Here is a 25,346-nt window from a genome sequence, read left to right on the forward strand (position 1 = left end):
AAAATTCTGACAATCTGAGTAATGGCTACCTATGTGGTAGTTCATCATACTGTTCTCTCTGCTTTTATATAAGTTTGAAAATATTTTGTAAGAAAACACCTAAAAACAAGAATGCAATTAGCATCACATTAAGACCAGCAGTAGGTATAACATCTGGGGGTCACCAAGCTCAACAGAATTATCTTTCTTAAAATATATATTTCATAATAAAATGTTAGCTTAGAGTTACAAGGGCAAAAGTGAGTTATAATAGAAGATTGCTCAGATAATTGTCAGGGCTTTTAAATCTGTCTTCATGTGCTTGCTTCATGTTTAGCAGCATTCCAAGGTAAGTTCTACAGGCTTTCTAAATGACATGTAATAAAAATATAAAGGTTTTTCTAGTAGATCATAATACATGTCCAAATATTACTTCGAGATACCGGTATGTATAATTATATATAAAATTTATGTACACACATCATATAGAAATCTACCACCCAATACAGAATATGGCTTTAGTTTCCTTACCATCAATATTAAGCATCATTTTCCACATGGCAGGCCGAACAGACTGATGGAATCCAAACCACACTTCCCTGCCTCCTCCCAGAGGGTGGTCATATCCTTCTGGAGCAGAGAAAAATGAACGCCCCACAGGCGTGTATCTACAAAAATTAAAATGGCATGTTCAATCCTTTCCTTCTCATACAAGTATTTAAATCTGCAGAAAAGGGGAGACTAAAGCACAATTAACTTATCATAATGATGCTTATCATTATGAATGTATGAAACTAAACATGTTCCAAATTTGAGAAACCAAAAAGTACCTACTCTAAACGGAAAAAAATCTACTTAAATTTTCCTTTCTCAAAACTGTTGGTTGAAATATGAATGAATTTTATCTAAAATAATTTCTTAAAAATAGGTTTTAAAAAGTTAACAGTTCCAACCTTAAAAATGTTAACAAGTAAACAATTATTGAACAAAAAGCTATTTCTATAAAGGTGTTTGCAAGACATACTATTTTTCTTTAAAAAAAAAACATACTGAGTCAGGTGTGGGGGCTTACACCTGTAATCCGAGCACTTTGGGAGGTTAAGGTGAGAGGATCACTTGAGTCCAGGAGTTTGAAACCAGCCTGGGCAACATAGGGAGATTCCATCTCTACAAGAAAAAAAAAAAAAAAAATTTTAAATTAGCCAGGTGTGATGGTGCATGCCTGTGGTCCCAGCTACTCAGAAGGCTGAGGTAGGAGGATTGCTTAGGCCTGGGAGGTTGAGGCTGCAGTGAGCCATGATTGTGCCACTGTACTAAAGCCTGGGCGCCAGTGTGAGACCATGTCTCAAAAAAAACCCAACGAAACAATAAAAAATACATGGGTATACATGCGGTCACACACAGGAGCACACCCTACACATGTGAGGTCCTAGGATTATTTTTTTTTTGAGACGGAGTCTGGCTCTGCCGCCCAGGCTGGAGTGCAGTGGCCGGATCTCAGCTCACTGCAAGCTCCGCCTCCCGGGTTCACGCCATTCTCCTGCCTCAGCCTCCCGAGTAGCTGGGACTACAGGCGCCCGCCACCTCGCCCGGCTAATTTTTTTGTATTTTTTAGTAGAGACGGGGTTTCACCGTGTTAGCCAGGATGGTCTCGATCTCCTGACCTCGTGATCCGCCCGTCTCGGCCTCCCAAAGTGCTGGGATTACAGGCTTGAGCCACCGCGCCCGGCCCCTAGGATTATTAAGAAAAGCAATTCAACACAATTTGATATTGTTGTATAAACAGTGAAATTACTTTTAAAGCAAGATAATATAACTAAAGAAATACATCTGAAAATAGACCTGTTAAGACTTTTAGATCCTAAGAGAAAGGGTGAGATTTTTTCTATAAAATTATTCATGAGATTAGCTAAGCTAATGATGTACAGTTACTTGCAAAAGCCAGATAATTTTCTGTAACGTACTCCTGTCAATGAATTTGTATTGATGCTATTCTTGTTCAACATTTCAGTTGAACAATCAAAATATACTGCAAATAAAGGTTTAACCAAGAGAAGCCTGCACAATTCATTCTTGGGAGTTTAAAGAGAAAAAAAGCAGAAGCACCCACTTCATGGAGGGCAGATGTCGTAGCACCACATCAACGGCATGGACAGGGTTAGTGCTGATTGGCTTGTCTAATTCCAGTGGCTCAGGCAAGGTCCGTCCTGTCAGTACTTCATGCAGTAGATGCCAACTCACCCGAGAGACAAATTTGATTGACACCTTAAAAGGTCGATCTTTTCCACCTTCCCCAGGTAAAGTAACGTCTAAATCTACCTGTTGATGGGAAAAGAGTCAACTGGTAAATGCTGAAAATGATAAATACAATTATTTTAGATTTAACTTATAAAAATATCTAAGAGAAAACATGGCAAAAATAAAAAAGTCAATAGACTAAAATATACCATTTATTTTATTTTTTTGTCGATAAAATTTAAATAACACAGTTACTCACGCCAGCATTATGTGTCATTGCAAAATACTGGAAACTACCCTAAATGCTCTAACATTTATGCAGCTATGAAAAAAGAATGAGAAAAACCTCTTGAAACTGCCATGGAATAAATTTCCAAGCTATACTATTAAGTGAAAAAAGCAAAGTACAAAAGATTACAAATACTATAACAACTTTTGTGTGAGTAAGGAGGAAAATATTCACATGTCTGCTTACTTCTGCAAAAAGAAACATAGGAAGTGTGAACCAGAAACAAAGAAACTAGTTACTTTCAAAGGATGGGAGGGAATGGACTGGAAAAATAAGGACAGGACAATTCTGAGTACACGTTTTGGTATAATTTTGACATTTGGAAGCATATTAAAATTCTACATATTAAAAAAAAAAAAAAAAAGGCCAGGCGCAGTGGCTCACGCACGTAATCCCAGCACTTTGGGAGGCCGAGGCAGGCGGATCACTTGAGGTCAGGAGTTCGAGACCAGCTTGGCCAACATGGTGAAAGCCCGCCTCTACTAAAAATACAGAATTAGCCGGGCGTGGTGGCACGTCTGTAATCCCAGCTACTTGGGAGGCTGAGGCACAAGAACTATTTGAACTCAGGAGGCAGAGGGTGTGGTGAGCCAAGATTGCATCACTGCACTCCAGCCTGGGCAACAGAGTGAGACTCCGTCTCAAACAAACAAACAAACAAAAAAATTTACTCCTGTAATCCCAGCACCTTGGGATGCTAAGGCAGGAGGACTGCTTGAGCCAGGGAATTTTAAACCAACCTAGGCAACAGAGCAAGACCTAGTCTCTACAAAAAATTAAATTAGCCAGGTGTGGTGGTGTACACCAGCTGCTTGGGAGGCTGAGGTAGTAGGATCATTTGAGCCTGAGACGTTGAGGCTGCAGTGAGCCGTGAGTGTGCCAATGAACTCCAGCCTGGGTTACAGAGCGAGACCCTGTCTAAATAAATAAATAAATAAAAATGGAGGGAAAAAATTAAAACAGACTATCATAAACAGAATCAAATGAACCCAAATAAATTTCAAATAAATAACATTACCACATTGAAAGAAAAGAAAAAGGAAGCACTAATTCAAGTAACTCTTGAACACAGTATGTACACTGCCGACAGTCTTCATTCCAGGGGTAGAGAAAGGGTGGATTTAGAAGAATTGCATACAAAATAAAGCCTTGAATTCATTAGCAGGTTTCTGTTCTGTAGTGGTCTGAGTACAGTAATTCACAAACTATTTTATATGTACTGTAGGACTGAGCAAATGAGAAGGAGTGGTGAGGATTTGAAGAGCCAGGAATCTAAAGAAGAAAGATACAAATATGGAATGGAGTGAGGAAAGGAAAAATCCCATGGAGTACAGACTGGAATTGGAAGAATCAAGTGTGAACTCATGAGTTCCTATATATATATGTGTGTGTTAGATTTACCATATAAAGTGTAATATGTTTTTGTTGTCTGTTTTATTTATTTATCTACTTTTTATATATTTCCTACCTCTATCCATTGAAAGGGCTTAGAAGCACATATACCCCAGCAGCAGTGAACATACCAATACCCAGATTTTCATTTCAAAATTGCGTTTGCCAACTAAAAGAAACCAGAGATCCTCAGAGAAATGGTTAGCTGCAGGACTGCAGCAGAGAAAACATAAAATAAACCAGGAACATCTTGTGCCAGAAAGTAATGAAGTAGGGTCATGCACCACATAACGATTTTTGGTCAACAATGGACCACACATACACAGTGGTCCCATTAGATTATAATGAAGCTGCCTTATACAGGTGTACCATTTAAACAATCTTTTACAATGTATTTTTACTGCACCTTTTCTATATTTAGATACGTTTAGATACACAAATATTTACCATTGTCTTACAAGTGCCTACAGTATTCAGCATAGTAACATCCTATATAGGTTTATAGCGACAATGAGCCATATTATATGGTGTAGGTATGTAGAAAGCTATACCACTTAGGTTTGTGTAAGTATATGCTGTGATGATAGCACAATGACAAAATTGCCCAAGGACACATTTCTCAGAGCATATCCTCATTGTTTTAGGTGATGCAGGACTGTATTCCCCAAAAAGCGTCATTTCAAAAGGACACAGGAGTCAGCTTAAAAGAGTTCCCACCGGCCAAATCTGGGACAATCTGGGCAGTGAAATCAATAAACAGAGTAAAAAAAAAAATAATTCTCCCTTACAGCAGATTAATGAATATATGGAGAATGACAGAATTAGAAAATCATCACTTCTACATAGTAATAATCCTTTCAAGCGAGAATAATCAATTGCCAAGCAAGAATAATCAAAATCTAATGAACAACAGGATCCTTAAAAGTATTTCCCATTCAAAATTAAAAACTTCTGTGTATCAACAGATACAATCAACAGAGTGAAAAGGCAACCTGTGAAATGTAAGAAAAGGTTTGCAAATTATGTATCTGACAAGAAGTTAATGTCCAGAATATAAATAGTTAATATCCAGAATACAGAAGTTAATATCCAGAATGTATATAAAGAACTCCTACAATGGTATTCATCACTTTAGCTAAAAAAAATAAAAAATCTAAAAATAAAGAACTCCTACAACTCACTACCCAAAACTCCAAAAAACAACTCAGTTCAAAAAACGGGCAAAGGACTTGACTACACATTTCTCCAAAGAAGATATACAAATGGCCAATAAGCCTACAAAGTTATACTCAACATCACTAATTGTTGGGGGACATGCAAATCAAAACCACAATGAGATATCATCTCACGCCCATTAGGATGGCTACTATTAGAAAACAAAACAAAACAAAAAACAGAAAACAAGTGTTGGCATGGAAGTGAGAGTTTGGAACTCTTGTTCACTGTTGGTGGGAATGTAAAATGATGCAGCCATTCTGGAAAACAATATAGCAGATTCTCAAAAAATTAATAATTATCACATGACCTGGCAATTTACTTCTGGGTATATATCTAAAGAACTGAAAGCAGAGTTCAACATTTTTACATCTATGTTCACAGCAGGATTATTTGCAGTAGCCAAAAGGGGTCCACTGATGCATGAAAGGATAAACCAAATGTGTTATATATATACACTGGAATATTATTCAGCCTTGAAAAGGAGATTCTAATACATGCAAAAATGTGGATAAACTGTGAAATAAGCCAGTCATAAAAAGACAATCTATGATTTCACTTACATGAGGAACCCAGAATAGTCAAATTCAGAGACAGAAAGTACTATGGTGGTTGCCAAGGCTGAGGGGAGGGAGCAACGGATACTGTTTAATGGATATGGAGTTTCAGTTTTGTAAGATAAAGACAATTCTGGGGATGGATGGTGATAACAATTATACAACAATGTAAATGTGCTTAATACCACTGAAATGTACCTTAAAATGGTTAAGACAGTAAATTTTATGTTACATATGTTTTATCACAATTACAAAAAAAATCTCCCTACAAGATGCTTATTAACTACAAGGAGAAAAAGAATACCCCAATAGGAGAAAACTGGCAGACACCAATTTAATCAACTGACCAAAGTTAACATCACCAATAATTACCAATAATGGAACAAATACATACTGTGTGCTTCCTGATATGACGCACTGATAAGGAAAAATGGTTATATAATATTCCTGCCAATAATGCATAACCAGAATGTAATCAAGGGGAAGTATCAGACAAACCCAGACTGGGGAACATTCTACAAAATAACTTGCCTATAATCTTCAACAATGTTACTGTCATGAAAGAAAAAAAAAGGCTGGGGAAAGAAAGACATGGTATTTGTATCATCATCTTGGATTGGATTCTGTAACAGAGGGGGAAAAAATACTAAAGGGCATCATTGGAAAAATTGGTAAAACCGGAATTTGTATTGTTGCTTAAATAAAAGTATCATATCAATGTTAAATTTAATGAACCTGATAACTGTACAAGGGTTTTTATCATTGTTCTTAGGAATATACATTCAAGTATTAAATACTGGCCAAACATGGTGGCGTTCCCAAAATCCCAGAACTTTGGGAGGCTGAGCTGGGTGGATTACTTGAGGTCAAGTTTGAGACCAGTATGGCCAACATGGCAAACCTCGTCTCTACTAGAAATACAAAAAATTAGCCAGGAGCAGTATCACGTGTCTGTAATCCCAGCTACTCAGGAGGCTGAGGCACAAGAATCGCTTGAATCTGGGAGGAGAAGGTTGCAGTGAGCCGAAATCACACCACTGCACTCCAACCTAGATGACAAAGCGAGACCCTGTCTCAAAATAAATAAATAAAATAAAATAAATATTAATGGGGCATGGTATATGCAATCTACTTGTGAATGGTTCAGGAAAAAATAAGTATATATGTACAAGAGAGAAAGAAAAAAAATAAAACAAATGTGGAAATGTTTAGAACCTCAGTGAATCTAGGTAAAGGGTGTATGAGAGTTCTCTGCATGATTCCTGCAACTTTTCTGTAAGTTTGACATTATTTCAAAACAAAAAGTTAAAAACAATCAGTGATAAATACTCACATACATATGGATTGTAATAAAAATGGTAATAAATGCGTGTAAAATGAGACACTTCAAAAATATACCTTTCCAACACAGGAATGCATATCTTACCCCTGTAGTTGCCACAGGAAGTGGATTGGCGGTGTAAAGACTTCTTTTTCCATCATAAACTGGTCTACGGTCTCCAAATATAGTTACTTTAAAATGCTGAACCATTGAGTCAACCACCTCCCTAAAGAAGGGAAACAATACATTCACATAATCCTCTGCAAGATGAAATACAAAAATATTAACAGAAGTAATTGCTGCCACTGTTTAAGGCTGTCAAAATTCTAAAAGACACTCAAATATGATAAAGATTTTGCTTTTAGAACCCTGGCTTAAGACACCAAAAAGATTGATTATTGCCAAAAGATGGCATACATTTCACTAGACAGAGAAGAATGAATGAAGCGAGCATATTACTTAATTCCAGGGCACATTTGACCTGCAAAATATTCTTAGAAACTGATTCAAAATCTCTTTCACCATCTCTAAGCACTCCCTAACATATTCACTTCTTTCTCCAAGAGTAGATATTCTTTCCTCTGTACTAAAAAAGCACCTAGTACATATCTCTATTAGAACACTTTCTCTATTATAATGATAATATATTTCAATTCTTCTGTGAGCCTCTTGAGAGCAGCAAACATACCTGTATTCCTTTCTTCTCCCATCCTTATAGTACCTAGCTAGTAAAGATATCATAAAACCTCCATTTTTACCCAGCAAACATTTGATCCAATGTAACTGACATAGAAAGATATTCAAGACTTATATATTTAAAGCTTACAGACTATATAAGGAATACCAAATTTTCACAAATCAACATTTATTTTTTGTACACACATTTGTAAAAGCAGAGTAAAGATACCTGAAAGGATATATTCCAAATGGTGGTTACCTCTAGAGAGGGAAGGGACAGGATCACAGGGTTGCTTTATTTTGTTTATAAAATCTAAATATATTACAATGAGAATGTACTCACATAGTACTGATATAACGTAAAACTAATTTAAAAGATTCAAGGCCAGGCACAGTGGTTCATGCCTGCAATCCCAGGACTTTAGGAGGCCAAGGCGGGTGGATCATCTGAGGTTGGGAGTTTGAGACCAGCCTGACCAACACGGAGAAACCCTGTCTCTACCAAAAATTCAAAATTAGCCAGGCACAGTGGTGCATGCCTGCAGTCCCAGCTACTTGGAAGGCTGAGGCAGGAGAATCGCTTGAACCCAGGAGGTGGAGGTTGTTGTGAGCCGAGATCACGCCATTGAACTCCTGCCTGGGCAACAAGAGCGAAACTCTGTCTCAAAAAAAAAAAAAAATTCAAATCTAACTCAGTTAAGTGGGGCAGGAACCCAGCATTTTCTGGAACAACAAAAACATCAAGCTGACTTGATACCCAGAGTGATTTTCTACATGGCACAAAGTTTCTATTTTTTTCCACCCTTTTCAATTTTGTTTTACTGGAACTACTGAAAACAGTATCAAGTCTCTTCTAGAGTAAATTTTACAACAAATACTTGATTCACCTATTCATTTTTTAGTTCAAAGCAAATTTCAATGATTTTCTGCCATTTTAAGTTTTCCTTTGTGGCCATGATTACTAAATCTGGTTTCTTTCTTTTCTTTTCTTTCCTTTCCTTTTTTTTTTTTTTTGAGACAGTGTCTTGCTCTGTCACCCAGGATGGAATGCAGTGGTGCGATCTCGGCTCACTGCAACCTCCGCCTCCCGGGTTCAAGCAATTCTCCTGCCTCAGCCGCCCAAATAGCTGGGATTACAGGCGCGCGCCATCATGTCCAGCTAATTTTTGTACTTTTAGTAGAGACGGGGTTTCACCATATTGGCCAGGCTGGTCTTGAACTCCTGACCTGGTGATCCGCCCGCCTTAGCCTCCTAAGGTGCTGGTTTCTTACGTGAAATTTTACAGATCTAATTTTTTGGGATGTTTTAACCATTTTGTCATTGTTTTTTTTTTTACACAACAGTAACCTGGTATAATTTCAACCTTACCAATTCTGGGAAACCCAACCAAATCACTCTAAGGATCAAAATGGAGGAGACTGAAATAGTAGGGCCAAAACATGTTAGGAATAAAAAATATCCTGCTTTAATTTAAACAGATTTACAAGAAAAAAAAACCATCAAGAAGAGGGCAAAGGACATGAACAGACACTTCAAAAGAAGACATACATGCAGCCAACAAGCATATGAAAAAATGCTCAACATTACTGATCATTAGAGAAATACAAATCAAAACCACAATGAGATACAATCTCATGCCAGTGAGAATGGCTACTATTAAGAAGTCAAAAAATAAGAGACGTTGGCAAGGTTGTGGAGAAAATGGAATGTATACACACTGTTGGTGAGAGTGTAAATTAGTTCAACCATTGTGGAAAGCAATGTGGCAATTCCTCAAAGATGTAAAAACAGAACTACCATTTAACTCAGCAATCCCGTTACTAGGTATATACCCAAAGAAATATAAATTTTTCTATCATAAAGACATATGCATGTGTATGTTCACTGCAGCACTATTCAGAATAGCAAAGACATGGAATCAACATAAATGCCCATCAATGGTACACTGGATTAAGAAAATGTGGTACATATACACCAAGGAATACTATGCAGTCACAAAAAAGAATAAGATAATGTACTCTGCAGAACATGTATGGAGCTAGAGGCCGTTATCCTTAGCAAATTATCGCAGGAACAGAAACCCAAATACCGCATGCTCTCACTTAATAAGTGGGAGCTAAATGATGAGAACATATGGACCCACAGAGGAGAACTATAGACACTGGGGTCTACCAGAGGGTGGAGAGTGGGAGTAGGGAGCGTATCAGGAAAAATAACTAACGGGTACTAGGCTTAATACCTGGGTGACAATAAACCCCTGTGACACAAATTTACCTATATAACAAACCTGTACATATACCTCTGAACTTAAAATAAGTTAAATATATATACATATGTTCATACATAAATGTATACTTACATATCAAAGCAGGATATATACATACACATATACAATTTTTTGCTACAATTTTGGCAAAAAAAATACATATATATCCTGCTTTGATGCCTAACACATAGTATATCCTCAATAAATGCTCTAACAGTGAATAACCTACCTCAATGAAATGCTGGAACTTCCAATGGAATGTATCTTAGGCTGAATTCAACACATCTCGTCAGAGTTAAACGTGGTTATCTTCTGTTTGCTACTCCTCTTTAATTAATAGTATCTCCATCTTCCCAGTTACCCAGATTCAAAACTTGGCTCATCTCTTCACCCAACTGGTTGTTGACACCACGTCTTTGCAGTATTTCTTATACCAGTTCTTTACTTTCCATTCCCAATTTCCACAGTCCTAAAGAAAAGCCTCATGTCCTCGTACCTAGATTATTTTAAGTTTCTTTTTTATGTTCTTAGTCTTTTTTTTTAAACTCCAACCCAATTTACATTCATTGTTAAATAAGTTCCCAAGTCCCACTTTTATTCCTCAGGTACAAAATTTTTTTTTTTTTTTTGAGACGGAGTCTCGCTCTGTCACCCGGGCTGGAGTGCAGTGGCCGGATCTCAGCTCACTGCAAGCTCCGCCTCCTGGGTTTACGCCATTCTCCTGCCTCAGCCTCACGAGTAGCTGGAACTACAGGCGCCCGCCACCTCACCCGGCTAGTTTTTTGTATTTTTTAGAGTAGAGACGGGGTTTCACAGTGTTAGCCAGGATGGTCTCGATCTCCTGACCTCGTGATCCGCCCGTCTCGGCCTCCCAAAGTGCTGGGATTACAGGCTTGAGCCACCGCGCCCGGCCAGGTACAAAATATTTAATCATACTCCTCAGTTCACAGTGTGTATCATCATCTGTATTAATACCTCTCTTCTAACTGATTCATTTCTTTCCATCTATATCCTATCCCCATTCCCCTTCCCAGGAAGTTATTCTAATTTGTTTGACAAACATTCTTCTATTTCTATGTTTTCCTACTTTTACCCTCTGCATTAGATGTTTTAAAACCTATTGATGTTGCTTGCTGTGGTATATTTATTATAGTATATCTATTTTTATTATTTTTAAAAGATTTATCTGTAAAAAACTGGTTGTACACAATTTCAGTGACTTGGTTCATTGTTTCTGATTGATGCAAAGTACTCCACATGTTGTCTATCCACTCCCGCAGCATTGCAGATTCACAGTATCTTTAATTGCCAGTCATCAAAAACAATGTTGAAATGAATTATCTCCTTACATGTCCCCTTACGAACCCATGTGAGAATTACTCTCTGCTTATAGACCCAGAAACAGACTGTTAGGTCAAAGTGAATCTAATCAAGAAAATGATGAACTGTCAAATTGTTCTCAAGACTGACTACACTAATCGGCACTCCTTGAGGCTCCTATTTCCCCGTGTCCAGCCAGTATGTAGCATTATCTAGCTTTGCTTTCTAATTTTTGTTAGCCTAATCGGTATAAACTAAAAGAATGTTTTAATTTAGACTTCCCTTATTACTAATGAATTTGAGAACTTCATCAAATTAAATTTCCCTTATGACTTCAAGCTTCTGAGGTATTAAGAAATACTTCCCTAACACTAAGTCACAAAGATAAATCATGTTTTATTAACTTTATAGTTTTGTCTACATTATTTTGGTTCTTCTTCATAAACAGCAAGGACCCAATTTTATTTAACTCCATCTAGTGAGCAGGTTTCTTCATGCCACCTACTAAATCAAGTATACTTAACTAATCAATTTGTAATGGCATTTTTATCTCATTCACTTCTCATATATAAATCAATCTGAGTTCTCTATACTGTCCCAGTGTTCTGTTTGTCTGTTCTTATGCCAGTACCATATGTTTTCTTCTTTTTTTTTTGAGACGGAGTCTCACTCTGTCACCCAGGCTGGAGTGCAGTGGCGCGATCTCGTATCACTGCAGCTCCGCCTCCTGGGTTCATGCCATTCTCCTGCCTCAGCCCCCCGAGTAGCTGGGACTACAGGCACCTGCTACCACGCCCAGCTAATTTTTTGTATTTTTAGTAGAGATGGGGTTTCACCGTGTTAGCCAGGATGGTCTCAATCTCCTGACCTCGTGATCCACCCGCCTCGGCCTCCCAAAGTGCTGGGATTACAGGCGTGAGCCACCACGCCTGGCCAGTACCATATGTTTTCACTATTACTAGAGTGTTTATTATGGGGCAGGGTAAGTTTCCTACTTTTTCTAAGTATACTTGAACACTGGAATAATTTTCTACCTTAGAAAACTATCAATACCATACAGAAAGGAAGCATATCTAGTGCCCTACATACAGTAAGTAATTAATAAACACCTGTTGGCTAAGAAACCTCCAACAACTTATACTTGGAGGACATGACTAGCATGTTAAAAACATAAGTTAGTATGTTAAAAGCTACTAACTGCAACAATGAACAAAATGAAGAAGAAATATAATAAGGGTAACTGTAATACCTAAACACTTAAGTCTGAACACTTCAATTGTAATAAGAACAAATTAGAAAATCTCAACTTACCCACTGCTGCTGTGGAAAAGGGCTCTAAATGACTACGAGGCCCAAATGAGCTAACAATATGATGTGGCTTCCTCAAAAGTAAAAAACTGAGGTTGCATATATTTAAGTACTCAGATAACCCACTTAACAAGGCAGGTAACTATCCCACCATATATTAAAACAGATCATTTTACATCTTGGAGTACTCTGTTGAATTTGTGAAAAATGTAAGACCCTAAAAATTCAAATATAACGAGAAGGAGGCAATCCTCATAGAAAATCATGTAATATGAGTAAAAATAAATCAAACCAAGGATTTTTAGTCTGGAATAGGAAAGACTCAAAAGAAAATTACAGAATAAGTCTTTGGCTATTTTGATAGATTGTCATGTGAAAAACTGAGTAGAAAGAACTAGGAAAAATAGTTGGAACATTAGACAGATTTTGGAGCAAAATTTTCACGATTTTCTTTTTTTTTTTTTTTTTGAGATGGAGTCTCGCTCTGTCGCCCAGGCTGGAGTGCAGTGGCCGGATCTCAGCTCACTGCAAGCTCCGCCCCCCGGGTTTACGCCATTCTCCTGCCTCAGCCTCCGGAGTAGCTGGGACTACAGGCGCCCGCCACCTCGCCCGGCTCGTTTTTTTTTTTTTGTATTTTTTAGTAGAGACGGGGTTTCACCGTGTTAGCCAGGATGGTCTCGATCTCCTGACCTCGTGATCCACCCGTCTCGGCCTCCCAAAGTGCTGGGATTACAGGCTTGAGCCACCGCGCCCGGCCTAATTTTCACGATTTTCTTTTTTTTTTTTTTTTTTTTTTTTTTGAGATGGAGTCTCGCTCTGTCGCCCAGGCTCGAGTGCAGTGGCCGGATCTCAGCTCACTGCAAGCTCCGCCCCCGGGTTTACGCCATTCTCCTGCCTCAGCCTCCGGAGTAGCTGGGACTACAGGCGCCCGCCACCTCGCCCGGCTCGTTTTTTTTTTTTTGTATTTTTTAGTAGAGACGGGGTTTCACCGTGTTAGCCAGGATGGTCTCGATCTCCTGACCTCGTGATCCACCCGTCTCGGCCTCCCAAAGTGCTGGGATTACAGGCTTGAGCCACCGCGCCCGGCCTAATTTTCACGATTTTCTAACCACCAGTTATTCAAAAGTAAACTACACTACCTTATAAAGTACCTGAGGGCCGGGCGCGGTGGCTCAAGCCTGTAATCCCAGCACTTTGGGAGGCCGAGGTGGGCGGATCACAAGGTCAGGAGATCGAGACCATCCTGGCTAACACGGTGAAAACCTGTCTCTACTAAAAAACACAAAAAACTAGCCGGGCGAGGTGGCGGGCGCCTGTAGTCCCAGCTACTCGGGAGGCTGAGGCAGGAGAATGGCGTGAACCCGGGAGGCGGAGCTTGCAGTGGGCTGAGATCCGGCCACTGGACTCCAGCCTGGGCGACAGAGCGAGACTCCGTCTCAAAAAAAAAAAATAAAATAAAATAAAATAAAGTACCTGAGTTCATCTTTGCTAGAACTGTTCAAAGAGCTGCTATATGACCAACTGTCAGAGAAGATACAAATTTAAGATTAAAATGAAATATCTGCGATACCCTCTTATAGTAAAATTTAATTTTAAAAATACCAAATAATGAAACGTTGTAAATTTTATCACGGTAAATCGTATCATGGCATTAAATATTACTCTTATGAATAATTACACTTACATTTGACAATTTAATTCAGAGTCTTAAGGAAAAAGTATTGGAATTCTATAGTATGCTGGTCAATTTTTTCACTCGACAGTTTTTTAAGTTCATAACTGACAAAATCTATGCTACAAAGAGAGTCATCTTTCATGAGGGCCACGAGTTATTATTTTTTTTAACCTCTCACTAATATGATGCAATTAATTCATATGTTTATAATTTTTTTTTAAAGAGATGGGGTCTCACTATGTTGCCCATGCTGGTCTCGAACTCCTGGGTTCAAGCAATCCTCCTGTCTCAGCCTCCCAGCGTGTTGAGATTACACGTGTGAGCCACCGTGCCTGGCCAGATTCATATATTTAGACTTTTAGCGAAAAAAAAACTTTTTTTTTTGAGACCAGGTCTTGCTCTGTTGCCCAGACTCGAGTGCAGTGATGTGATCATAGCTCACTGTAACCTAGAACTCTTGGGCTCAAGTGATCCTCCTGCCTCGGCCTTCTGATTAACTGGGAATATACGCATCCAGCATATTTTAGTGTGCAAGCTAACAAAATGACAAACCTAGGGAGAGCAAATTCTCATTTCTTATCTTAAAGGATATTATGGAAAAGCGTAGTTTATTAGAATCTTTAACAGGTAGGCATGTAGAACTAGAGAAAAAAACTCTTTAAAATAGTAATTTATCTAGTGTCCTAAGCCATCTAGTCAGCTACAGTAGCAAAGGTGCTATTGTATTACAATGAAACTTGGAATTGGGAAACTACCAACCTGAGAAACCTTTAAAATATATGATAATATAAGTACTAAGTAGGCATGAGTTTTTAGTCCCATTCTGTCACTAAGTCGTTAAGAAAGTTATTTAACCTCTCTGATTTGAGTTTCTTTATCAATAAAAATGAGGTAACAGTCTCGGGAACCAAATAGGATATTAATGAAAATAATTTGGAGATTAAAAAAAGCAAACGTATAATATTTTTCTATTAAAATTTAAGCATAATTATCTCACAAATATATTTTAAGAATTATACTGAAGTCTTCCAAATAACAAATGAATACACTACAATGTTTTAGCATCAAATACAGTAAATTAACACAAAAAATGAGTAATTCTGGTAATTAACATAAACTGATAACTGGGTTTCCTCTATATTTTATGACATTAGTCTTTTATTATAACAACAGGGTTAGGAGTGGACTCTTTTGTTCAAATATAGTACTATTAGCAAAATATTTAAGTGTATATTGTTAAACCAGTTCTTAGCTTACCATAAGTAGTAAAACTAGACTAATAAAAATACATAAAATATTTTAACTTCTAAAACAATGATTGGGAAAGTAATTTGGGAAACAAAATCTGAGTAAACACAGATAAGAACGTCTAATGAATCTTTAGTGGCTTCCTTTCACTAATAACCTTAGTCTGAGAAGAAAAGAATACTCGCAGAATTACACTGTGGTGCGTTTTTTAGAACGTCAAGGTAGAATTTAAGAAATCTTAAGAATAACTGGTAAAGGCCGGGCGCGGTGGCTCAAGCCTGTAATCCCAGCACTTTGGGAGGCTGAGACGGGCGGATCACGAGGTCAGGAGATCGAGACCATCCTGGCTAACACGGTGAAACCCCGTCTCTACAAAAAAATACAAAAAACTAGCCGGGCGAGGTGGCGGGCGCCTGTAGTCCCAGCTACTCCGGAGGCTGAGGCAGGAGAATGGTGTAAACCCGGGAGGCGGAGCTTGCAGTGAGCTGAGATCCGGCCACTGCACTCCAGCCTGGGCCACAGAGCGAGACTCCGTCTCAAAAAAAAAAAAAAAAAAAAAAAAAAAAAAAAAAAAAGAATAACTGGTAATGACTCCAAAAATGAAATCTACCTGCATACATTAGATCTTCTAAAGGGTACAGCCTATTCTACTACCCTTACCTCAATCACTACTTCCTACATTCTGATACCAACTCTTTTGACTCCATCATGCTCCGGTGCACAGACTATAAAGTAAAATTTAATAGTAATTTCATTAAGTCCCATTTTACCACCTGACTTATACAGCAGAAAAATGGTAGGAGGGAGAAACTTTAATGTAAAAAAGAGGAGAGCAAATTATTTTCCTGTGAGTTGTAATTACTATAAGCTTACAGAGATCCACCACCATCTCACTTTATTAGGTACCTCTTAATTCTCTGCTCTCAAAAGACAGAATGAAAAATATTATTCTAGTCTACAGAAGATAACATGAAAGAATATTTTCCCCAAAAGTTGACTGACATTATCCATGGCTACAATAAATGACTGTGTCACTACAGTATAGACAGAAAGAAGATTGCTAAAGTATAACAAAATGTCAAAATCATCCAGAGGTTTACAAAACACAACAAAAACAGCTGGCAGTCTCTCTTTGTATCCTTCCAATCTCTAACTTACCTTTGTAACTCTGTGGTTATTAGCAGAGAAGGTAGCCAATAAATACTTAGCAACAAGATAAACTTTAAGGTATGCAAAATAGAGAAGAGAGGGATTATATTTTAGATCTTTTTTCTTTTTTCTTGTTTTTTTTGAGACAAGGTCTGGCTCTGACGCCCAGGCTGGACTGCAGTGGTGCAATCTCAGCTCACAGCAACCTCTGCCTCCTGGGCTCAAGCCATCCTCCTGTCTCAACCTCCCGAGTAGTTGGGACTACAGGAGTGTGCCACCATGCCCAGCTAATTTTTGTATTTCTTGTAGAGATGGGGTTTCATCATGTTGCCCAGGCTGGTCTTGAACTCCTGAGTTTAAGTGATCCATCTGCTCACCTCGGCCTCCCAAAGTGCTGGGTAGAACGGATTTTTTTTTTTTTTTTGATGCGGAGTCTTACTCTGTCACCTAGACTGGAGTGCAATGGCGTGATCTCGACTCACTGCAACCTCTACCTCTCGGGTTCAAGCAATTCTTCTGACTCAGCCTCCTGGGTAGCTGGGATTACAAACATGTACCACCATGCCTGGTTAATTTTTTTATTTTTAGTAGAAACAGGATTTCACCATGTTGGCCAGGCTGGTCTCGAACTCCAGACCTCGTGATCTACCTGCCTTGGCCTCCCAAAGGGCTGGGATTACAGGCGTGAGCCACCACACCCAGTCAGGATAAATTTTTAATACTTTTTTATTTTTTTAAAGATACAGATCTTGTTCTATCACCCAGAGGATGGAGTGCAGTGGTTCAATCATGGCTCACTGCAGCTTCCACCTCCTGAAGTGAGCAATCCCCTCACCTCAGCCTCCTGAGTAGCTAGGACTATAGGTGTACACCATTATATCTGGCTAATTTTTACATTTTTCATACAGAAGGGGTCTCCCTATGTTGCCCAGGCTGGCCTCGAAATCCTGGCCTCAAGCACTCCTCCTGCCTTGGCCTCCCAAAGTGCTGGAATTATAGGCCTCACATGTGCCACTGCACTTGGCCAAAATTTTAACACTCTATAATATAAAATCGATACTGAGCATTTTTGCTTTTTTGAGATGGAGTCGCACTCTGTTGCCCAGGCTGGAGTGCAGTTGCACAATCTCTGCTCACTGCAACCTTCACCTCCCAGGTTCAAGCAATTCTTGTGCCTCAGCATCCCCAGTAGCTGGGATTACAAGAGCCTGCCACCACGCCCAGTTAATTTTTGCATTTTGAGTAGAGACGGGGTGTCACCATGTTAGCCAGGTTGGTCTCGAACTCCTGACCTCAAGTGATCTGCCTGCCTCAGCCTCACAAAGTACTGGGATTACAGCCATGAGCCACTGCGCCCAGCTCATATAGAGCATTTTACTACACACCATCTTTGTAGTCATTTCATATGTGAATTCTTTTTATCAGGCCACTGACTTCTTTTTTTTGTTTTTGAGACAGTCTCGCTCTGTTGCCCAGGCTGGAGTGCAGCGGTATTATCTCAGCTTACTGCAACCTTCACCTTCTGGGTTCAAGCAATTCTCGTACCTCAGCCTCCCAAGTAATCCAAGCTGGGATTACAGGCGTGTACCACCATGCACGGCTAATTTTTGTATTTTTAGTAGAGATGGGGTTTCACCATATTGGCCAGGCTGGTCTCAAACTCCTGGGTTCAAGTTATCTGTCCACCTTGGCCTCCCAAAGGGCTGGGATTACAAGCATGAGCCACTGCGCCAGGCTGGGCTACCAACTTCTTAGCCATGTGTAATGGTGAATTTTCAGTGTTTACACGCCTGGCTTTGTTTAGCATTTGCCACTGTACTCAAATTTTGTTCCTTGAAAATCATGATCCTTAAGGCCAGGTGTAGGGGCTCACGCCTGTAATCCTAGCACTTTGGGAGGCTGAGGTGGGCAGACTGCCTGAGCTCAGGAGTTTGAGACCAGCCTGGGCATCCCAGTGAAATCCCATCTCTGCTAAAAATACAAAAAAATTAGCCAGGCATAGTGACGTGCACCTGTAGTCCCAGCTACTCAGGAGGCTGAGACAGGAGAATTGCTTGACCCTGGAAGACGGAGGTTACAGTGAGCCAAGATCACGTGATCGTGCCACTGAACTCCAGCCTGGGCGACAGAGCGAGACTCCATCTCCAAAAGAGAAAAAAAAAAAAAGAAAGAAAATCATGATCTTTATCTTGCCTTTTCTGAAATAGCTTCTACTTTGTCCTGGTTCTCCTATCTTTTCAATCTCTGTGTGCCTTCACTGGCAAACCTGAAATAATATTATCTCAGAGATCTAGTCTCAGCTGTTTTATGTTTACATACTTCTCCAGTTTTTAACTATCACCTACATGCTGATGAATCACAATCTCCATTTTGACTTATCACCTGACACTTAGCTAGACACTTATTTCCAATAACCTACTGAACTTCTGCCATTTTGATGTTTCTTATGCAATTCATCCTCTAAATATTCAAACTAGTATATAAAAACGTGGTCCCTTCAGAATCTGTATTTCTGTTAAAACCATTACTAATGCACAAGCTAGGAACTATGAAGCCATCCTTATTACTACCCTTTCCTTACATACCTAAATTGTTCATTCTTTTTCTTTTTTTTTTTTTGAGGCGGAGTCTCGCTCTGTCGCCCATGCTGGAGTGCAGTGGCCGGATCTCAGCTCACTGCAAGCTCCGCCTCCCGGGTTTACGCCATTCTCCTGCCTCAGCCTCCCGAGTAGCTGGGACTACAGGCGCCCGCCACCTCGCCCGGCTAGTTTTTGTATTTTTTAGTAGAGACGGGGTTTCACCGTGTTAGCCAGGATGGTCTCAATCTCCTGACCTCGTGATCCGCCTGTCTCGGCCTCCCAAAGTGCTGGGATTACAGGCTTGAGCCACCGCGCCCGGCCTCATTCTTTTTCTAAATCTTCCATCTATGCCCTCCATCATCATTATTGCCACTTGTCTTTGAACATATTATCTATAATCCAGAAAAATATGTACCAGAGGTGCCAAGGGGTATGCTGAAGTATGAAGAAAAATTAGATGTATTTATATTTAATTTTCATCGAACAATTAGGAATTAAGATTTACTAATATTCATGAATATGGATTGATACTGCTGCCTTCACTTACTCCATATTAGATGGTCAGGAGCAACACACGGTACACCAGGAATCCTAGAAGAGTAACGGGAGTTCTGCAACACATAAGAGTTAAGGTCAGACACAGTGGCTCATGCCTGTAATTCCAACACTTTGGGAAGCTGAGGTGTGCAGATCGCTCGAGACCAGGAGTTCAAGGTCAGCCTGGGCAACATGGCGAAATCCTGTTTCTACAAAAAATACAAAAATGAGCCAGGCATGGTGGTATGTGCCTGCAGCCCCAGCTACTATGGAGGCTGAGGTGGGAGGATTGCTTGGACCCAGGAAGTCGAGGCTGCAGTAAGCCCTGTTCACGCCACCGCACTCCAGCCTTGGTGACAGAGTGAGACTCTGTCTCAATTTAAACAAACAAACAAAAAAAGAGTTAACAGTGGACTTCTCGTTTATTCATTTTTGGCATGCTGCAACTTTTTATAGTTTAAGTGTGTGACACATATTCAGTCAGGGTTTTTTGTACCATTAATCTGAAAAGTTCAAGTTATTTAAATATATTTTTAAATAGTTCATTTCAAAATTTTCTTTCTCACCTTTAATTTTTCCATAGTTACATATTAAAACAGTAGTACCCATCAATAAATTATAGTTTTTGAAATGTGTGTGCATTTATATCTATATGTATTTTTTTAGTACATGGTCAAATTTTAATTAATGGGAGGTGTGATCAATGGTTTGAAGACCACTGACCTAGACTATTACAACAGCCTTCTAAATGTTCTCCAGGACTCAAGTCTTTCTCATCTCTCATTCACCACACTGTCATCAAGTATGGTCCTAAATACAGATGTTCTTCATTTGCTTAAAAGGTTCCACTGGCTCTCTACTATTTCTGAATTCACAAGCCTTAGAATGGATTTAAGATTCTTGATAACCTACTCCCGAGCTAACTTTTCAGACTCAGCTCTAGTTACTCTATTTATACTGGCCTGTTTCTGTTACACCAACATGTCACACCTTTGCTCATGCTCTCTATATGGATTATTCTTTCTCCCTGTACACTGGACAACTTCATGTTGTAGCATATATCAGTAGAGGCAGGTGCTACACAACTTTTTAGTCAATTACAGACCATATACATGATGGTGGTCCCATAAGATTATATATTTTTACTGTACCTTTTGTGATACAACTATTTTGCTCAAATACCATGTAATATACCACATCCTCCTCCTTGCCCAAAGGCAGGAATCATTACTCTTTCATCACAGTACATAATGTGCATATCACAGAATTTGTCACTCCATATGGAATTTAAAATCTTTAAAGAGATCATGTTTTATCTATCTTGTTATTGCTAGAACCTAGCACAGTGCCTGACACAAAACAGGAGTAAACAGTTAATGAAAACATAGAGAAGATCCAAAAATGATCTTTAAATTTCTATATATCCTGTAAATCTAGTACCAATAGCATAGTACCCTGGAATAAACATGTGGTAAGTTCAGATAAATGGTTTAAATAGATTTAAGTTAACCTAACAAAAAAACTGGAGCAGGTTCAAGTAAACAAATCAAGGTACATTCATACAATAGAACACTATACAGCTATTATAATTTTTATCTACACAAATAGGTAGATGTTGGTAAAAATACCTATATACTAGTCCCTTGTGTGTAAATATTTGTTAATTTATGAAAGTATCTTCAAATTTCAACTATGTTATCGGAATGTTAGTCAAAAGGCTAATTTCTACTTAGTATTGTATTTAGACGCCACTCTAAAAGAATTTCGAGATGTGAAACAATTACCATCTGTTAGCTTTCCTATCTTCCAAGTGATTAAAAGGAAAATAAAACTTGTTTATTAGCTGACATATTTTGTATAATAGTTTCCCCAAGACCACTAAACACCCAAAACTACACCATTTGGTTTTTACTGGTAGTGTTTTCTGAAGTATGTCGTCTAAATCATTTTAATCAGAAGTATGCCCTTCTATAGATATGACAACAAAATCACAAGCGACAAAAGAAAAAATAAGTTAGACATCATCAAAATTTAAAAAGTTTGTGCTTCAAAGGACACCATCAAGACAGTGAACACACAACATGTATAAACAGAAAAATTTTGCAAATCATATATCTAATAAGGGACTTTTATCTAGAACACATAATGAACTTCTATAACTCAATAACAAAAAGACAAATAACCCAATTTAAAAATGGGCAGCCAGGCACAGTGGCTCATGCCTGTAATCCCAGCACTTTGGGAGGGTGAGGCGGGTGAATCACCTGAGGTCAGAGGTTTGAGACCAGCCTGGCCAATATAGTGAAACCCCATCTCTACTAAAAACTACAAAACTTAGCCAGGCATGGTGGTGTTCACCTGTAGTCTCTGCTACTCGGGAGGCTGAGGCAGGAGAATTGCTTGAACCTGGGAGGTGGAGGTTGCAGTGAGCTGAGATTCTGCCACTGCACTCCAGCCTGGGCAATAGAGTAAGACTCTGTCTCAAAAAAAAATTAGCAAAGGACCTAAACAGACATTTCTCCAAAGAAAATATACAAATGGCCAATAAGTATATGAAAAAATGCTCAATATCAGTTATCAGGAAAATGCAAGTCAAAACGACAATGAGATACAACTTCACATCCACTAGGATGGCTGTAATTTTTAAAAAGACAAATAATAACAAATATTGGTGAGAATGTGGGAAAACTTATCTTCACACACTGCTAGTCGGAATGTAAAATGGTGCAGACACTTTCTTCTTTTTTTTTTCTTTTTAATAGAAATGGTGTCTCACTACATGCTCAGGCTGGTCTTGAATTCCTACGCTCAAGCGATCCTTTTGCCTCAGCCTCCCAAAGTGTTGGGATTACAGGCGTGAGCCACCATGTCTGGCTGGTGCAGCCACTTTGGAAAAGAGTCTGGCAGCTTCTCAAAAGGTTAAACATAGAGTTATCATATGATATCACTCTTAGGTATATATCCAAAATAAATGAAAATGTATGTCCACACAAAATCCTGCATATGAATGTTTATCGCAGCATTACTTGTAGTAGCCAAAAATGGCAACAACCCAAATGTTCATCAAATGATGGATAAACAAAATGTATTATATCCATACAATGGAACAAAGTACAGTTATGCATCACTTAACAATGGGGTTATGTTCTGGGAAATGCATTATCATTTTGTTGTGTGAACACCATAGAGTGTGCTTACACATACCTAGACAGTAGAGCCTACTACACAACTAAGCTATATGGTATGGCTTATTACTCCTGGGCTACAAACCTGTACAGCACATTACTATACTGAATACTGTAGGCAACTGTAACACAGCGGTATTTGTGTATCTAAACATAAAAAGGTACAACAAAAATACGATATTATAATCTTATGGGACCACCATCATATATGTGGTCTGTAATTGAAACGTTATGCAGTGCCTGAATATACTGATATATGCTACAACATGAATGAACCATGAAATCATTATGCAAAAAGAAGCCAGTCACAAAAGGCCACATGGTATATGATTCCATTTATAAGAACTATATGGATGGACGCAGTGGCTCACACCTGTAATCCTAGCACTTTGGGAGGCCAAGGTAGGTGGATCATTTGAAGTCACAAGTTTGAGCCCAGGCAGGCCAACATGGTGAAATCCTGCCTCTACTAAAAATACAAAAATTAACCAGGCTTGGTGGCAGGTGTCTGTAGTCCCAGCTACTCAGGAGGCTGAGGCAGGAGAACTGCTTGAACTCAGGAGGTGGAGGTTGCAGTGAGCCGTGATCGAGCCACTGCACTGTAGCCTACGTGACAGAGCAAGACTCTGTCTCAAAAGAAAGAAAGAAAAGAAAGAAAGAAAGAAAGAAAGAAAGAAAGAAAGAAAGAACGGAGGGAGGGAGGGAGGGAGGGAGAGAAGGAAGGAAGGAAGGAAGGGAAAGAAAGAAAGGAAGGAGGAAGGGAGGGAGGGAAAGAAAGAAAGAGAAAAGAAAGAGAAAGGAAGGAAAGGAAAAAGAAAGAAAGAAGGAAAGAAAGGAAAGGAAGGAAAGAAAAGAAAGAAAAGAAAGAAAAAGAAAGGAAAGAAGGAAACAAAGGAAGAAAGATCCAGAACAGGCAAATATACAGAGAAAGAAAGTAGATTAGTGGTTGGCAAGGACTGTGGGAAGGTAGTAATGGGCAGTGACTGCTAATGAGTATGGGGTTTCTTTTTGAGAGGATGAAATGTTCTAAAATTAGATTGAAATAATGGCTGTACATCCTCTCTGGAAATATACTAAAAACCATTGAGGTGTACATTTTAAATGGGTGAATTATGGCATGTAAATTATATATCCATCAAGTTATTTAAAAGGAAATATGCCCCCTCTTGGCATACTATCCAACTATAACACTATAAAAATGACATTCCTAACAGCAGAAAAGGAGTTTCTTTAAACACATTGCTGCTCTGAGATTTCCATTTGAAAAGCCAAAATTGGATCAATATAGATTTACTTTTTTCTAAAATTCAATCATCTGCCTGGGTGCAGTGGCTCACGCCTATAATCCCAGCAATTTGAAAGGCCAAGATGGGTGGATGTTTTGAGCCCATCAGTTTGAGACCAGCCTGGGCAACATGGCAAAACTCTGTGTCTACAAAAAGTAGAAAAATTAGCCAGGCATGCTCCTGGTCTCAGCTACCTAGGAGGCTGAGGTGGGAGGATTGCTTGAGCCCAGGGAGGTCAAGGCTGCAGTGAACTGTGATCGTGCCACTACACTCCAGCCTGGGTGACAGAGCGGAACCCTGTTGTTTCAAAATAAATAAATAAAATAAAACTCAATCATCAGTATTAAACATTGTATCAATATGAAATATGCAGAAATATTTAGCATGCTATTAATCATCATAGAATAGTAACAGTAACAGTAGCAAAAATGATGTTTAATTTGTAAAAGAAAGCTGAGCCAAAAAAATGCAACCATGGCCGGGTACAGTGGCTCACGCCTGTGATCCTAGCATTTTGGGAGGCCAAGACGGGTGGATCACCTGAGGTCAGGAGTTTGAGACCAGCCTGATCAACATGGCGAAACCCCGTCTCTACTAAAAATACAAACATTAGTCTGGGCGCGGTGGCTCATGCCTGTAACCCCAGTGCTTTGGGAGGCTGAGGTGGGCGGATCATGAGGTCAGGAGATCGAGACCATCCTGGCTAACACGGTGAAACCCCGTCTCTACCAAAAATACAAAAAAATTAGCTGGGCGTGGTGGCGGGCACCTGTAGTCCCAGCTACTTGGGAGGCTAAGACAGGAGAATGGTGTGAACCCGGGAGGCAGAGCTTGCAGTGAGCCGAGATGGCGCCACTGAACTCCAGCCTGGGAGACAGAGAGAGACTCCATCTCAAAACAAACAAACAAACAAAAAAACCACTAGCTGGGCACAGGCGCCTGTAATTCCAACTACTCAGGAGGCTGAGGCAGGAGAATCGCTTGAACCTGGGAGGCGGAGGTTGCAGTGAGCTGAGAACACACCATTGCACTCCAGCCTGGGCGACAGAGTGAGACTCTGTCTAAAAATAAATAAATAAAATAAAAATGCAATCACAATCTACTACTATGTTAAGATTCCTTC

At 39.2% G+C, this 25,346-nt stretch overlaps 1 protein-coding gene across 4 annotated transcripts in view; it reads right to left on the reverse strand.

The window, feature by feature from the left end:
- Positions 1 to 25,346, reverse strand: part of LOC117092885 (protein argonaute-3) — a 142,727-nt gene that overhangs the window by 98,627 nt on the left and 18,754 nt on the right. For 2 of the 4 annotated variants that reach the window (XM_033227124.1, XM_033227123.1), the window contains exons 3-5: positions 7,097 to 7,217; positions 2,090 to 2,298; positions 511 to 647 (exon numbers count right to left, since the gene is read on the reverse strand). In XM_033227124.1, the coding sequence (XP_033083015.1) occupies positions 511 to 647; positions 2,090 to 2,298; positions 7,097 to 7,217 (467 nt within the window). Of the gene's footprint in view, positions 1 to 510; positions 648 to 2,089; positions 2,299 to 7,096; positions 7,218 to 19,762; positions 19,790 to 25,346 lie in introns of those variants that run through there. The other 2 variants (XM_033227125.1, XM_033227126.1) reach the window with 2 other exon arrangements.

The sequence above is a fragment of the Trachypithecus francoisi genome, unplaced genomic scaffold (assembly GCF_009764315.1).
Source record: "Trachypithecus francoisi isolate TF-2019V2 unplaced genomic scaffold, Tfra_2.0 Lachesis_group12, whole genome shotgun sequence".
In the NCBI taxonomy this organism is placed as follows: domain Eukaryota; kingdom Metazoa; phylum Chordata; class Mammalia; order Primates; family Cercopithecidae; genus Trachypithecus; species Trachypithecus francoisi.